The sequence below is a fragment of the Sinocyclocheilus anshuiensis genome, unplaced genomic scaffold, assembly GCF_001515605.1.
Source record: "Sinocyclocheilus anshuiensis isolate Anshui unplaced genomic scaffold, SAMN03320099.WGS_v1.1 scaffold311, whole genome shotgun sequence".
Classification (NCBI taxonomy): Eukaryota; Metazoa; Chordata; class Actinopteri; order Cypriniformes; family Cyprinidae; genus Sinocyclocheilus; species Sinocyclocheilus anshuiensis.
In genome coordinates this window covers 750,407-762,849 of record NW_015549606.1, presented here as the reverse complement: position 1 = coordinate 762,849, position 12,443 = coordinate 750,407, and the positions used below count along the sequence as shown (strand labels likewise).

Here is a 12,443-nt window from a genome sequence, read left to right as displayed (position 1 = left end):
GTGTGCTGTGGCAAGAGTTACCTGGCTCGCTCCTGCCGTGATGCAGTCGCTGAAGGCACCGCGTCGTGTGAAGAAGGCCAGCAGCTGCTGCCAGTGAGAGGAAAACGAAGGCAGTTCCTCACTGGAGCTCCGCTTGGCCCACTGCCTCTGTTTGGACCCTGGGGCGGCATGTCCGGATGGGGTGTTGGCCCGACCGCCTCGCGGGTACAGCGTGTTGTTCCCGAAGATGTAGTTCATCACAGCCCTTGGGGCCAGGACAGAGCCACAACAGCTGTCAAGCGCCGAGGCAGTTCGGAAAGTGGAAGCGTGGCAGAAGAGGGAGGGTGCACCTGGATAAGGTTACAGCATCCTCTCACGGATCCGACGGCAGAATAATGCAAGCGCGAAGTCAGAGCCGACGGCTCAAAATCCATTCGTCGGCCAACTCACAACCTTCCTGTCCTCACCAGCTGGGAGATCAAGTGTGCAGAAGTCTCATGCTGGATGGTGGAGTGGGCAGCAAGAAGGGAGGAGGTGATCGAGCTGCCCACAAGCTACTCTGGGCTGTGACTCCAGCTCCAGACGAGCTGAGACCTGAGAGAGGATCAATGAAGGACCAGGGAGCTCTCTGTGCATGGGGGAGAACCTAAGAGCCTGAAGAAGCAGGAAATGGGTTCAATTAACTGGCAAGTGTTGCAGTCGAAAGCCCACAGTTCTCCAGGGATTCTTAATCTAAATGGACCGGGGCTACAAGATCGTCCACGAGCAGGTATCAATCACATCACTTTCTTAAAAGCAAAAGCAAGCCTTCCACTGTGCATTAAATATAGATGCTGGCATTCACGGTGGTGCCCTGATAAAAAAGAAACGATTGGTGTTGTTGTAGTCCTTTTCTTCTTAGGCATGGCCACACTTGGAGGACTCCAGTTTTCCGGCTGATCATTAGAGCCAGCCGAGCCACAAAAACTATTTCAGCAAAGCTATTGATTTTTCCGTCCTCCTTGCACTTTAGGCTAAAAGCTTCATTGTCGGAAAAGATACGATTACCTAATGATTATAAAACTTTGTGCTAGCAAACATACTCACGGCTCCGAACGGGAGAGAGAGGCACAGATCCAGCGAGATCCAGGGGTAAAGGTAAATCCAGGAAGCGTGTGCGCTACGCGTTCAGAAGAAGATGACGATTCCATGCTGTCTGGATGCTCCTTCTGACACAGATCGGCTTTCACACGCTGCAGTCTCTTTCCACACACGTATGATTCAGTGAGGGGGAGACAAAAGGCTATGCTTTCACAAGCAGTGAAAAAAAGAGAAAAGCGATTGCAAAAATAACCTCGTCTTTGTTAATAAGACTAGAATTCCTACAGATCTCCACCACGGCTATGCTCCGCAGTCAAACCTATTGACGTGCCGGCGAAAACTATCCGAGGTGTGCCACAGGTGTCAAATGAGGTAACAGATATTGTCACAGCTTGTGCCTCTATTCCCCCAGGACCAAAACCATGGCAACAGCTTCCACATCAAATAAAGCAAGCAACCCCACAGAGCCAGCACCCTGCCTTCTCCTCCACCTAAATAGCTTATATTCACAGGGCTTTAATAGAAATTAAAGAACCACATGCAATGGGCCTATTACCGCACAGCATCTGATTGGAGATACTGGCAACCGTCTTCAGTGATACTGGCAATTTTCAAATTAGCACAAGGAGGAAAGTAAAAAACAAACACACAAACAAAGCCATGACGTCCTTTTGTGGTTAAGGGAAATAATGGCACAAAAACTGCTTTAAAATATTTTTACTGTAACTGCATATCATAAAATTACAGGACATTTTCTTTTGAAACAGTTACTAAATTACAAATAAAATTAAAATGCATTGAAAGTTTTTTCTTAAATACATTTAAATAAACGTAATTAAAAATAGTTGATAATTAAATGTATTTATTTTAAAACTATAAAAATAATAATATATAATTGTTTTTTTTTTTTTTGCTCTATTTCAAAGTCTACGCTATACCCAACGACAACACATTACATTGGAACAGATCACTGCCTTGAGACAATGCCCCAAGACATGCTTTCCAGCATTCTCATTTAAATTTGACCTTCTAAATGTTTGAAGTGTATCAATAATTCATCAGCAATTAAATAAAAACACTGTGCATTTATTTTTCATGAGTGTTGCTGTGGACCCCTCACCATGGCTTACCGACTTAATGGACACCTCCAAAATCCAGACCCCCAACATCACGGCAGCTCAAGACTCAACTGTTTAAACTCGTACAGTGACTCGACAAGACATTGCGCCTTATAGTGCCATATATTCGTAACAATGATACCAGATTTCTCTCTGATCCAATTAAGTGTCCTAAATCAACCACTGGACTTGACAATTACACAATAGTAAGTTTAAAACTTTATCCAAATCTAATTGTAACACTGATCACTCTAGACATGTAGCTCTACTGGTGGGTCACCACCCTAAATTGGGCAACAGGAGTGAAGAGGAAAAACAATGTGAAATGGAAATAATAAAATGCAGCCATGTAATACACTAGCTACCCTAGTATATATGAGGATAACGAAATGGATAAACTAAAATTAAAAGTGTGTGTGTGTGTGGGGGGGTTCCGTCCCGTCCCGTCCCCCGTGTAATCTACGCCCCTGAATAGAACGCAGCAGCAGTTTTCTGTCGGGAATTTGTCGTGTCGCGATGCGCCGCATCCAGTGTAGCCAGCATCACTGATTATAATGAGTTCTATAGTATTTTGTCGTGCTGTTCGCGTCCGTTGTAGACACGGTGTTAGAGAGAAGAATATGTTCAGAACCCTCCCTCCGAAGCGTCAGATATTTGGTGTTGATTACTAGAGAAGCTTCGAAGCTCAAACAATGGTATTCGGACCAGCCCTAACTTCTACTGTGCAGCTCCTCACTGACAGTCATCTGTCTTCAGCACACTCTGGCATACACCACCAGACAAAGGTTTGGAATAATTCAATTTATTTATTTTTTTCTGAATTCTTTGATGAACAGAAATGACAGTGAATGGCATTTATTTGAAATAGAAATATTTTATAACATTATAAATGACTTTACTGTCACTTTTAAACAAATGAATGCGTCCTTGACGAGTAAAATATTATTGCCCCAAACTTTTGAATGGAAGTATATTATAGTTTCCAGCAAAATATTGTTCAGCATTGTTGACATCAATGTGTGCATCCAATCAAAGTCTATTTTAGTATTTTAAAGCAAATTTATCCATTCAACTTGGTAGAAGTAGACAAATTAGTAAGATTCCAACATGGACACCCTCTCATTCACAAAAAGAATTAATAAAAGTACAACAACTACAAACCAAGACTACGTTAAATCCAGTTAAATAATAAATAAACATGGTTTCTCCTAACCGGAATTTTAATTATTGGCCACCAAGAGCATAAAAGCATAAAAAAGTTGAGATATTTCCACATTTAGTGTATGTAAATGTTCACAAATTGTTAAATTGTTTATGCAGTTAATGGTAATCTTTATGAAATTGGTATTATTGAAATAAAATGTAATAATATTATTAATAAAACGTGTTTGTTTATGCAATGCTTTAGGACTATCTTAGGAGTTTTTTTCTTTTTTCACTTTATGTTAAATTATTTTAGTACTGGATTGAATCATCTGATGTAAAATCTGTCCCGAAGCAAAACTGCTCCAGGCGTTATTACACTGCTGTTGAAGCAAAGTGCTGTAGAAAGGCAAAGCATATTTTAAAGAAAAGTCAAGCTCTGTCACATTGATAGACACAGGATTGATATTGCACTTCTGTGACTGCCAGAGCAGAACGTCAATGTTCCAACACAACATGTTCAGTTCAGCCTAGGACATGTAAGAGAGAGATGTGATCATTTAATTACTGTACAGCTCATATATTTCCTTACAGAGCAAAAGACTACAAGGCAAGCGGGAATGTGGGTTCTGCAGACTGTATTATGCCACATAAGAATACAGAATAGGAAAAAGGAAACCGTTGCAAATGCATAAACATCAGTGTGTCACAGGCGCACCACCTTTATTCTGCTGCCACTATCTGCTTCTTTTGTTCATGGGTAATTTAGATTATTGTTATTAATAATGGCAAAATGTAGGTGCTGCTTGTCGGTGCAAAAATCACTGCAATATCGGAGCATTCTGGGATGTTGCCAGTTACTAAGTTGCTCGTGGTTGCTACGTTGCTTGAAGGCTCAAGTCAATGGAGCACACACATAAATCTATATGATATTCTAGCCCTAGATCATTTAAATTTAATTGTCCACCTGCCGAATGTAATTTAACTGCTTAAATATTAATGATTAAACATTAATATTAATTTGTTCCTTTTATAAAACAATCACGCCTTAGCAAACACCATTCATTAAAAACCATTTATATGACACTGGTGAGGCATACTACACTGAGGTCCATTGGAGACTTTTTTTTTTTTTTTTTTTAAATTAACCCCAAATTGAATCAGACTTTATTATCAGCATAACAACTACAGTGAAAAACTGAATTGAAAAAATGTGTTCAATTAAATGTTCCTCTTTTGATTTAATGACAGCAGCACTTGAACTCCAAAAAAAAGGTAAACCTGATCATAATATCCCTTTTGCTATAACATTACTTTGTATTAAATGTTTCGAAATTTAAATAATTATTTATTTCCATGTTTAAAATTACATTTTGATTCCCAGAATTTCAGTGTTGAATTTTCACTTGATATTGATACAACTGCATAAACAAAATTAAAATATAAATGAAATTAAATTGAAATATAAATTAAATTAAATTGACATAAATTGAAATTGAATGAAATTTAAATTAAAAATTAAATAAAAAATTAAATTAAATAAAAAAATTAAATAAAAAATTAAATTACATTAAATTAAATTAAATCTTGGGCATGATTCCTTACACTGCTTTTGTTGCATCACAAAACTCACAAATACAATATGCTTGCTCTCACAAACGGACATGTTTGTTGAAATTTGTTGACTCATTTTAAAGGGGCCTCTCCATTCTAATAAGCAGCTGTCTCTTTTATTTACCACCTCAGTCGCCGAGCCGTTCCCTCTTCTTTTCCCCAACCACCAGCATTATGGGCAATCAATCGATAGCACAATACAAGGACAAAAGCCTTCGAAGCGTCTCCTGCCTCTTCTTCAGGGCTCTCCGTCTCAAGGCCAAATGAATTTCGGCAGTAAACACGCAAAGAGATGAGCAGTTATTTGAGAGATGGAGTGTCGAGCACTTGGGGTGACAATAAAAATGGCATGTGGTGCTACTCTACATGAGAACGTGCATATCTTCTGTCGGCAGACACCGCATGATTGTTCCATTATCATCTTTGCAGTAAATTTTCCTTTCATGCTCACAGAGACACATTTACATAAAATGTATAAAAATAGAGAACCATTGAGAGACTTTTCAAATGCAGCATATCTAATGATAAGAAATACACATGGGGATTTACAGGGGAAAAAAGCATGTAATGAGCTTTAGTTATTCATCTATTCATACTGCTCCTAACACAAATGATTCCTGTATAAAGTTTTGTAATAATAGGACACATTTTTTAAATTATTTTAACATTTAATTTTTAATCAATATTGTGATGATTGAATTTACAAATGGAATTTAAAGGAATTCGAAAGCTTGCTCAGTTCATGAAAACTTTTTCAGTGACTTCTAACAATGTACTACAACTGTTGTTTAACTGAATAATTTGGAAAACACTCTCTTCATTTACTCAAACAAATATTATATTTCTTCTGTGATTAATGCTGTTCAGTTGCTTTGACACAATCTGTATTGTTAAAAGCGCTATATAAATAAAGGTGACTTGACTTGACTTGACTTCTGTGAATTAAATATACTGTAGAAGGAAGAATATCAGACTAGCTCTCAAATAATGCTAATCTCCAAAACAAACAAATAAATAAATAAAATAACACACACACACACACACACAAGCATAATAAGTATAAAAGTATCTTTCATGGTGTCTTTTTTTTGTCATTTTGTAGCTTGACATTATAAATAAACATTTTCTTGTATATAAAACAGCGGCACTGACACTCAGCCTTTTGCATTCTACGAAAAATATTGGGTTAAAAACAGCATAACTAAATTATGACAATTTTGGGTAAATTGTCACTAAGAATTTTGGAAAAGTGACAATAGCAGATCCAAATTGTATCATTCTAAAAGACTAAAGAATGACTATGACAGCATGAATAAGTCTTGCTTGTTCATTTGGTCTAACAAACGCAACCTACGATATTTGCAAGGTAAAATAATCAGTCATTTGTAAAAACTTTTCACTACCACCAAAACAAAACAAAAAATTATGTTAAAAATACTATAAAAGTAATTGAAAGTAATAATAATAATAAATAATAACACACTGTAACGCTGTATTTAACATTATCTTGCAAAACTGTTGCATTCCCCTGAGAAAATTCATGTTCGCCCAAGAAACTTTTACATGCACCCAAGAAACTTTAGTGATGGAAATAATATGAGGTTGGAGGAAAAACTACATTTCATTGCTTTTGCAAGCGAATGCAACGTTTCTCAGAAGAATGCAATATTTTTGAGAGAGAACACAAATGTTTTTCTTACGGATGCAAAATTTTACAAATTTCGCTCACAAAACGTAATACTTTTGGCAAGAGAAGGCAAAAATAGGAAATATATGTTTTTCCTCCCATCTAATGTTTTTTTCCCCCATCACCATGTTTCCTTAAGGGCTCTGTTAAAACTAACCAAAAAACTACAACAAAACAAAAACTTTTAACAACAAACAAGACAAATGCTGCAGTAACTTTCTGAAAACTGTGCAGTCCAAATCTGTGTGTACTTCAGAATGAACACGCAAAGCAAACTCTGCTTCCACCAAAATATAAACTTGCATCTATAAAACCAAATCTGTGCAGCTCTGCATTTAAAAAGAAAAGATGTTACTGTTTAGGCAATATTTTCCCCCTCTCGTCCTTCTCGCCTGTCTTGTGATTTACATGCACAGCTCAAAGTCATTCTGTCTGGAGCACACATTCTGCGGACACGCATTTCAAAACCCTGTTTCATGTATATAACACTAACTATTACCCACCAGCAACTGCAGCTGCAATCTCTTGGTCCTCCTAATGCTTCTGATCAGCCGTCGTCCCATCTTTTTGGCATACCAAATGGAGGCCAGCATGTCACTTACGAGTCCTGAGGTGAAACCCCACACAGCGTGGCATCCAGGGTTTGACAGACCGCCGGATACAGCAAAGTACTCCTCGGCTCTGATCCGAACTCCCCACCCAACCCCAGAAGCTGCGTCAAGGTGATCCCATGATGCAGTGCACGCAGGACAGGATCGTGGTAAAGGGGGCTAGAGAGCTTCACGAGTGAACACGTGGACATGCATGCTGGCCGTAAGGGGACGGCTGGTGCTACGGAACTCTAAACTGTGGTCTGTTAGATTCCCCAAGAATGACACAGCTCATTTTTCAGTAAAGCTGTCTCTCTCTTCTCCCCTCCTCCCCTGCGTTCCTCCTCTTTGCTCTCAGCTAGTCTAACGGTGGCTTTCAGACAGGCAGGGAGAACGTGGTTCAGAGCAGAGCGCTATGCTACATGGTACAAAGCTGAGACAGCAACATGTCTGGAACACCAAGAGCATCAGAGACAGACTGGCATAACTCTTTGTTATATTATTATTCAGGTAGCCAAATCTTGTCAAAAGTTACACACAAAGAGGTAAGCTATATGTTAGTATTTCCGTTCTTAACCGGTTGCTCAGCTAAAGCAGGACCTAAGTTTATGTTGCCATCTTTGCTTACTGGACCACACTTTTCAAGCCAATAGCTAGAACTGTAAATATCATGTGACTAATCACTCTGAAGACGTGGGAAATTAGGACATTTGCTAATTGGTTGATCAAAGTTCCAAAACTTTCACCAGTGACTATCCTGAGCTGATGCCAATGGCAGCAGACAGGGAAAAGTATAAACCCATTTAACACTTAAAAAGCCCCAGAATGAATGAATGAATGAAATGAAAGGGGAAAACAAACAAAAAATAGATTTTTTTTTTAAGAAATAAATGCTTAAATTTAGCAAAGACATGTATAATTCTACAAATATGTTAATTTAAAACAAATAGAATCCTGAAAAATTGTCACAGTTTCCATGGAAATTTTAAGCAACACAACTGTTTTCAGCATGGCTAATTATAAGAAACTGAATAATAAAAAAAATATATTACTAATGCAACAAATTAATACATTAGAATGATTTTTGATGAATCATGTAACACCTAAGAGTACGGAGTAATGGCTGCTGAAAATTCAGCTCTGCTATCACAGGAATAAATTGCATCTTACAGAAAACTGTTCTTTTAAATTGTATTATTTTACAATATTATAATAATATTTCACAAACTTAACTAACCTAAACTTTTGTCCCTGTCTGTTACTTCATGCCATGTCACGACAGACATTTAGTTCAATATAGAACACTTTTGGAGAAGTGTCAAGATGTTAATGTATGGATTCTGGAATATTGGCCCACCAGTTGATATCCTCTCTTAGGCCCAAAATATCCACTGAAGAATAGTTGGCAACATCAGCAAGGAAGTAGTGACATTTACTGTAAATGCTCCAAATATTCACTGCAGCTTCAATGAGGTCACCTCTTCCAACTCTGAGGCAAAACGCCCAATCTCTGATAAGACTACAATAAAGAGGTTAGTCAGACACTTTAGCCATTTCTGCAACAGTAAACAAAAAGTGCCATATATGTATCAAAAAAGTGATCTGCGATAAATGTGGGGATATTAATCCTAATACAATCTTTGTGTAAAAAGGATCACACAAAAATAAAAGTTTTGTCATCATTTACTTGCCCTCTTTCTTTCTTTCTTCTTTGAAACACTACAGAAAATGGTCACACTTTATTTTAAGGTCTAGTTCTCACCATTAACTAACTACTGTATTAAGAGTGACTTCTGCCTCAAACTCCTAATTACTGCTTATTAATAGTTAGTAAGGTAGTTGTTAAGTTTAGGTATTGGGTAGGAAGAATGTAGAATATGGTCATGCAGAATATGTGCTTTATAAGTACTAATAAACAGCCAATATTCTAGTAATGTACATGCTAATAAGTAAATAGTTAATAGTGAGAATTGGTCCCAATACTATAGTACTAAATTCTAAAGTGTTACCCAGAAAACAGAGCATGTTTTGAAGAATGTTGGTAACCAAACAGTTTTGTTACCATTGATATGGGACCATCACATGGGGGGAAAAAAATCAGTAAGATTTGTTTAAAGAAATAACTTTTATTTTAGCGAGGATTCATTAAATTGATCAAAAAATCTTCTGTTATGTTCAACAAAAAGAATTTCACACAGGTTTGGAACAATACGAGGGTGAGTAAATGCTGACACAATTTTCATTTTTGGGTGAACTTGGGTGAAGTTGCAATTGCAATAGTACCTTTTTAAGGGAGTCACTAAAATCCACAAGGCCCTATATAATCCCTATATAGTTATTCTATATCATCTTTAGTCCGAAAGGAACATTTACTGAAACTAAATTGCAAAAAAAACAGCTTGCTCTGAAATCCTCATGGTTATGACATCACAACATTAAGAAATCAACACAAAACATCACTTTAACATCAATGATGCATATTCAGTTTTCAGCAACTAACATTATACATTAAGTGAACCTTGGCGAAAGAAGTAAACCACTGTTAAAAAAAAAGACGACTGTCAAAGAAAATCAAGTGGAGTCTGAGCTTATTGGCAGCCGTGCAGCCATTTGGTCTCCTTGTCAACAGTTGTTATGCATCACTTTATTTGGTAACACATGGGATTTGAAGTCTTCACGCTCACGGTACACTTAGTGCCCCACCACAGATCCACATGTCTCCACAGAGGCTACAGGCTAAAACAAATTACTGATTGTACCTGAGTCAGAAAAGCACCTTATTTGAATTCAAGGCAGAGTGAGGCAGAGACGCCTCCACCTCCAGCTCCCATCACGTGATACGGCTGGACAAAACTAATGCACTAACTGCCCTGCAGCTCCAGCCACATTACTGCATTACTCTCCACTGCTGATGACAAGCACTAAAGACATGAACACAATACAAAGATGGAAAATCTCAGGACCAGAGAATATGAAAAGATTAGGTCACCCAAAAATAAAAACTCAACCTCGTGTCTTGGCAAAAAAAACCCTAATGCTCGTATTACTTCTTCGATGAAACACAAAAGGAGAAATGTTTTATAAATCTTTATGCAGTTTTTGCCATTCAATAACAGGGTCAGTGAAGTGAAAAAGAAAACTCCCTACTGGGTGGCCTATCCTTTAAAAACTCAATTAAATAATAAACAGAAAAACAACAATTGCCTCATTTACTAGCTCCTTTTCAGGAAATGTATTGGTATATAAAAAGAAAAAAATAAAATAATTTTTTTTGAAAATTCGGAATATTTTCCAAGTTTAAATTCGATTTTGAATGCCTGTCAGACAGCCAATTAATGCTCAGATGTTTGCATCCCACTATATATTATATGGAGACAGCTGGCCAGAACAACAACACTGATTACACATAAGTATGGTTTTCAATATGATACAGTCACAAAAAAATATATATTTCAGCTAAATGCTGTTCTTTTGAACTTCCTATTCATCAAAGAATCCTGAAAAACATGATAGTTTCTACAAAAATATTAAGCTGCACTGTTTTCAACATTGATAATAAGAAGAAGAAAAGTCACTTGAGAACCAAATCAGCATATTAGAAAGATTTCAGAAAGATCATGTGACACTGAAGACTGGAACAACGGCTGCTTTGCCATTACACTAATAAATAAATTTTTAAAACATTAAAATAGAAAACAGTAATTTATATGAGTAGCAATATTTGACAATATCATTGTTTTACTGTATTTTTGACAAAGTAAATGTAGTCCTGGTGAGAATAAAACAAATAAAAAAGAAAACAGCTGAAAATTTGAACTGAAAAAAGCCTTCTAAACAAATGGTAGGCTAAATGTACAAGACACATTCTAATGCTTCTAAATACTCCTTAAAAATTATTTGAGTCAAGACCTCATATGACTTTTAAGGAGAATAATAGTTATTTATTATTATTCATGTGTAAAGTCATGGAAAGCCTAATACAAAGACTGGCAGCCAAATGCGAATAAAAAAATATACTTAATTCAGTTCTGTTCTAGCTAAATGTTGCGACGAAATGTCATAGTTTGACATAACTTCAATATTAGATAAAGTAGATGAGGTTTAAACAGGCCTGTACCATCTGTTTGTGTAAAAGTCTGTATGCCTGTTAATATAAGGACGATGCATCGTCCTGTTTCACAACCTCCCCCAGAAAATCGTTGGTGCCACAAACCTTATAAACACCAAATGCCCACTTTAAAAAGGCAGTCTGACATTCTGTTCAGTGAACAAGAAACAACTCTCTGAATGCGTCAACAGAGAAAGGCAAGAGTCACACATCACTTCTTAAAAATACAACAAACACATATACAAGAAGAAAATCTAGCAAAGCTTTCTTCAATAAACCAACCAGCATACCTCAGCAGCTTCATGGAGGCTTCTATAAGAAAAACAAAGACTTAAAATCTAACTTGAACATGAACTCATACAAAACGATATTTCATTAAATGGCAACCATCTCTCTTAAACCGTCTGTTATATTTGGATTCACGAGGCTGGTTTGACCATTTTGCCCTAAATTTGCCCTAAGATTTGAGACCAAATGCTTTGACCTGCTGAAGAACATGGTTTGTTAGAGTAGCTGTGCAACAAGTCAGACAAATTGAGCATGAATTATTTAATCCTCCTTGACCCAGAAACTGGCACAAGCCCAGTTTATTGGAAAGCATTACCTTTTCAAGAGCGCCAACAACAAACACATAAGGTCATTTCTTTACAAATAACATAAAGGGTTATGTTGGCAACAAACATTTCACACTGACAAACAGTGTTCAGCTACAAAACTGCTTGCACCTGAACTTGTATTTGCCCCAAAGGTGTTGTTACTAATGACACTTGTAAAAACACTTCAAATGTATTTCCAAAAATGTATAAATAAAATCTGAAAAAAAATAAAAAAGAAGAAGTTTGCACAGTTTTCAAGAAATTTAAGATTTTATAAGAAAATAATCATTACAAGGTATAGAACACAGTAAAGCTGAAAGCCAAATATTCAACTCAATGTGAACTGGTGTTCACAACACATTTTTTAAAAATGTTTTAGTTAAATAGTATTTTTATTGAAAAGCTGGTGCCTGTTGCACAACAGAATCGAAAAAATGAAAATCCTGTCATCATGTACTCGCCCTCAAGTTTTTACAAACCTGTACAAGATTCTTTCTTCTGTTGAACACAAAACAAAATATTTTGAAG

At 36.8% G+C, this 12,443-nt stretch overlaps 1 protein-coding gene across 13 annotated transcripts in view; it reads right to left on the bottom strand.

Annotated features, from left to right (window-relative positions):
- Positions 1-12,443, bottom strand: part of dlg1a (discs large MAGUK scaffold protein 1a) — a 124,708-nt gene that overhangs the window by 48,968 nt on the left and 63,297 nt on the right. The window contains exon 1 of one of the 13 annotated variants that reach the window (XM_016447830.1): positions 7,125-7,250. The exons of the other annotated variants lie outside the window; for them this stretch is intronic. Within the exon in view, the coding sequence (XP_016303316.1) occupies positions 7,125-7,214 (90 nt within the window). The 5' untranslated portion in view covers positions 7,215-7,250. Of the gene's footprint in view, positions 1-7,124; positions 7,251-12,443 lie in introns of those variants that run through there. 13 annotated transcript variants of the gene reach the window in all.